General features: G+C 40.8%; 1 protein-coding gene across 1 annotated transcript; it reads right to left on the reverse strand.

Moving 5' to 3' along the window:
- Positions 1-448: 448 nt before the first annotated feature.
- Positions 449-4,600, reverse strand: LOC118409033 (transcription initiation factor IIB-like; the record flags this gene model as incomplete). The annotated part of the gene is made up of 5 exons (XM_035809903.1): positions 449-625; positions 910-996; positions 1,118-1,222; positions 3,275-3,356; positions 4,467-4,600. Coding segments are annotated over 5 exons (570 nt in total), but the record flags the coding sequence as incomplete, so codon positions are not given.
- Positions 4,601-5,069: the final 469 nt, after the last annotated feature.

Raw genomic sequence — 5,069 nt, forward strand, 5'->3', positions numbered from 1 at the left:
CTCACATTCAAAGTAGATTTATCAGGTTTAACAAGTTTCTAAAATTACTTGTCCTATCGGGCAAGTGCATAAAAATCTTATTTGCCCCAACATACTTTTCAGTTTTCACTTGCCCAAAATTTAAAAAAAGGATTTTTCCATGTATTTTCACTTCAAGCAATAGAATTCCTTTACCATTGGCTCTATTTTTCTGTGTTGATCAATGCTTGATGCCATGACCATGAAACAAGTATATCAAAATCTCACTCAATGGAAAAATCATACTTGTCCAATCAGGTAAGTGGGGAAGGACTTGTCCGATCAGCACTTTCACTTGCCCTGGACAATAGGGCTAGTGGACTTGTGTAACCCAGCTACCTCACCTCTAAAAAAGAGCAGGCGTCCTTCCTAGTGTGAGTACCTCAAACCTTACAGTCTGGTCACATGCAGTTTGAACATACTACATGCAATGCCTATAGGTCGTTTACTGTTGATATGAAACAAATGAAGACACACCTTTGAATGTTCTGGGCACCCCCTCCTGTCTACATGCGATGTACAGACAGGCTGCAGAGATGGCATCATTACTGCGCCCCTTCAGACTCTTCTGGTCATTCACCTGTTTAAACAACATCTGGGTCCGGTCCTGGGGGAAAAGTAGGCATTGGAAAAAAAAGTTTAAAAAACGCCAAGTAACCAAAGGAAGACTTTTTTTGTAGGGTTTATTCCAGAGATGACAGTCTAGGGGTATAATTACTCCTTCTGATCTTTTGTTGTCAAAGTTTAATGTTAGTCCAGCAAAGTAGAATTTTACAAACATCCCAATATAAAATCATACATTGAGAAAGACTTATGTAGGTGCCAGCCAATGGTATATTGTTATTGCTCTTATCTGAAAACATCACTTAACAATGTGACATATGATCTCACCACAATGTTTCTGGGCAGGTTGATGCGGTCTGCCATGCCGGTGATCTCTCGGAAGGCGTTCACCAGGGCTCTGTCAGAACTGGACATCTGGGGGCAGAAAGTGAACTTGTAGAATCTCACTGGTGTAACAAGAAATCAATCTAGGATTCAGTGGTTATAACCAGCTCAGAGGCTCGTAATGATACACAATAGTAGAAGAGTTACTTACAGATCTTCTGTTGTGGTACTTGGCGCTGCCATCCTCATTAAACCCGGCCGACCCCGAGGGTCGACTGATCATGGTGGACAGGTCACCGCCGCTCAACAGGGGGTTCTAGTAAGGACAAAAACATATTCAAAGCTTGCTCACATTTTGGGACCACATTTTTTATGCAGTGTCACCTAGCAGAAGCAGTGGAAACTACACCCCTGATGAAGATAGCTGCTGAAGGTAGGGGTGGGTACTAGTACAGAAAATTTAGGTACAGATACATGCCCGTAGCCAGGGGGGGTTCGGGGGGTTCGGAAGAACCCCCCCACATGCTCGAAGGTCCGCTTTTTCACGCTCAAAGGTCCACTTTTTCATGCTCAAAGGTCCACTTTTTCATGTCCAAGATTTTGTTTCAAAGGCATGACTGATTTGCATTATTCACTGATAGACATTTCATTCAATCCTAGTGCAAAATTTGCCCCCAGAAAGTGAAGGAAATGGCTTTTCAGAGGGTCCAGATTTCAAACTTTCCCCGGACCACCATTGCAACGCCTCCCGCCTTTGGTATCGGACATGGTGAAAATATGTCGGGGGATAATGCAGGAAAAATGCAGGAAATGGCGTTTCAGAGGGCTAAGATTTCAATTTTTCCCGGGGGAGCATGCCCCCGGACCCCCCTAGGCAGCTCACGCCTTCGGCGTGAGTCTCGCGCCTGCGGCGCTCGAGGGTCCCAAAAGTACTAAAAAGAACCCCCCTAACCAAAATCCTGGCTACGGGCATGAGATACAGTCCAGGTCAAGAGGATCAGCTACAGGTCCGCACTTGAACCTGGTCAGTGAAAACTTGTGAATGGGTGATACTGAAAACAATGGTCCATTTTGCTACAAAGGAATCTGTTTGATGGAGTATCCGACTTCTACTGGCATTTTAAAAGATAGATATATAGATAGATATATGGTTTATTGCGCAACAATTGCATCAGTGACAATGTGAAAAACACTAATCAGGGCTCGAAATACCACATGCATATGCAAGTTTGTGCATGTAAAATTGGTGTGGTGCAAGTAAGTTTGGACCAAACTTGCACCAGTGCAAGTTACATTTATCAACTAATACCTGACTTTAGAAAAAGCTTACACACACCAAGAATATTGTCTGCCATTGAAAGGTAAAAGAAAACAACACTGAATAAAAAAATAGCCTAAATTTGTTATTTCTAAACTTGGTTAGACATCCAGGTAAACAAAATTTGAAGACAATTCCATCTCTATAATGCTAATAATTCCTATGGTGTTGTCTTACCTTGATTTGCATATGAGTAAATACATTTTGCATACAATTTAGTGACTTTGATATGATCAACTGGATTTTCCAGTTATATGTGTTTGTATTGAGTTGTTCTAGCGATGGTTAAGAATAGTGATGGAAGTCACCCGAAGAGTCCAGAAGAAATCTATTGATCTTATCAAGTTGTAGACATTGAATTAAATTAAATTAAGCCTAAATTCACATTTGTTGTACAATTTGAAATCCAAAATAAAATACGCTTTGGAAAACAAATATCCAAACATGTGGTCTTTATGTATCCCCATATATTTGCAAATTTTCAGAAGAAGAATAAAGGGTTAACAGTTCACTATTTTGGGTTGTGCAAGTAAGTTTCTTTTGGTGCAAGTTACCTTTGGCTTAACTTGCACTGGTGCAAGTTGACTGAAAAGTGTATTTCGAGCCCTGCTAATGCTTACTTAGACTAAGTTTGACTGTTGAATTAGAAACTTGGTAAAAATGACAATCAACTCTCCTCTACTTCACTTGTTCTTTTCTTGGGCCGGTAAGCCTAAAAACACATGAACACCTGCCGGTATAATCTGTTCATTTTATAATTGGTTCAAAATGATTTTGTCTGTCGCCGTTTTGTAGCAGTACCCACCCCTAGGTGAGGGACTACAAAAATGTTAGCTGATAGGTAGTGGATGCATACAAAAGAACATCACTCCAACCTTATAAATCTATGCACAAAAATAGTCATTCAACACGATCATTTGGAAGACATGAGACAAATAATAAAACAAAAGACAAGTTGGCAGTCAGGTTTTCTTTGTGCTTTACACGTTTCCATGTATAACACAAAACGACCTTTCTTTGATGCATGGAAAGGAATGTTGCATATCCTACCTCAGCAGCACCAACACGGGACCTGTCCTTGTCTGACTTCTCATTGCTGAATGTTCTCCATTCTGTACCGACATCCACAACCCTGGGACAGGAAGAGACGGTTCCATCATATCATGATCATTGCTAAATAGCATAATGGTGGCAAATTTCACTAATGCTATATATCCACACAAACTTTTCCAGTAAACAGATTCATGACCAGTCAAATACTTTGTGGGAGGCACAAACAAAACACATAATAAGAGTCTTTATTTAAAATACATCTTGTGATCTATCAAACATGGTCCAGGCAAGAACTGGTTGCAAGTCAGGACTCGTCAGTTTTGACATATTACCCACAATGACAGCTTATAGTTATACCTGAGGATACCTCACGATTCATACTAGTGGGTGAATCAGACTTTGCTGCCTCAGGTGTTGGTAAGAATATAAATGTACCTGTTTTGCAACATATCAAAGGCTGCAGCAAATCAAAATTAAAGTGTTACTGTCTCACAAAATTTAGGGGGAGAGGTTTGTTGACTTCTAACGGTTCTGGGTTCTGGCCTTACTTGACTCAACTTAAGCTAGGGACATCCTGTCAAATGGGAGGTAATTCCATTGTAAAGTGTTTGTCATTGTAAAGAGGATTCTTAAGCACATTAAAGAACCCGCCGCACTTACTTAAAAGAGTAAGGGTCCATCCCTATGTGGGTGGATCAAACTCCCAAACCCCTAAAACACATGAGCATCTGTCGATATAATCTGTTCATTTTCGAATCTGTCCAACATCAGGTCCACTGATATTTTTCAGGTCCGTTTTTCTGGAACGGTCCAACAACAAAAAATGCTTTTGTACCGGTACACCGTACCAATACCTACCCCTAGTTACGCCTACTAGTAACGGTTATGAAAAGTTCTGGAAAGTTCCCATTCCAGACACAGGGCATGACCGGTTTATAAGGGGCATCAAAGAAGCACATCAGAGCACATCAACCTTCACTGAACCTTGACAGTGGTAGATTCCACCTTCCCTCCATCTTTGATACGCTCCTGACGTCATTAAACTTCCGACGTCCGGAACGTCAGCACGGTGAATCAGACATCTGATGAAGATCGGCGTGATCGACTGAGAATTTATGGTGACTGTTTTTCCTTGTGTTGAAACAAAGCTCAAACTTCACAACTATAAACAAAGAAAAGCCCTCCATACCTGTCCCCCACCACTAGTCCACACTCTGAACAGATCTGGTCCCCTGCTCTGTAGTCTTCTATCAGGTGAGCGTCTGGGTGTTCAGGACAGCACACACGGTTCGCGGCGGGTGCTCCTCTTCTGTTGTACACACAAGTACAGACATGGATTTATTTCTGACAATCTTCGAATATTCTTTGTTACCAAAGTAGATCAAGTCAAACGCTGTTTAAGGATTTCTCTACAAAAACAGTCTCGTTTTTTTAATCCATTTGTAAACCCCAATTGATTCCTGCCCTTTTAATTCGGATGTCTAAGTGTTGTTCTGACACGGAATTTAATTTATTTTTGACAATCTTCTTTGTTACAAAATAAGTAGATAGCTAAAACGCTGTTTACTAAAAAAACAGACGTGTGTTTTTACTCTATTTCAAACCCCGATTGTTCTCTAACCGTTTAATTCGGGTATCTAAGTGTTGCTCTGCAAAAAATCATTTCCTTGTCGAAAACAGATAATCGTTGTTCTTTTCCCCAAGACGTTTCGGTTTCGTAAAAAATATACCTCAATTTATTTCCGGGTGCATCTCCCGCCAAGAATACTTTCACGCCACAAAATTTCTCAGA

This window comes from Branchiostoma floridae, unplaced genomic scaffold, assembly GCF_000003815.2.
Source record: "Branchiostoma floridae strain S238N-H82 unplaced genomic scaffold, Bfl_VNyyK Sc7u5tJ_856, whole genome shotgun sequence".
In the NCBI taxonomy this organism is placed as follows: Eukaryota; Metazoa; Chordata; class Leptocardii; order Amphioxiformes; family Branchiostomatidae; genus Branchiostoma; species Branchiostoma floridae.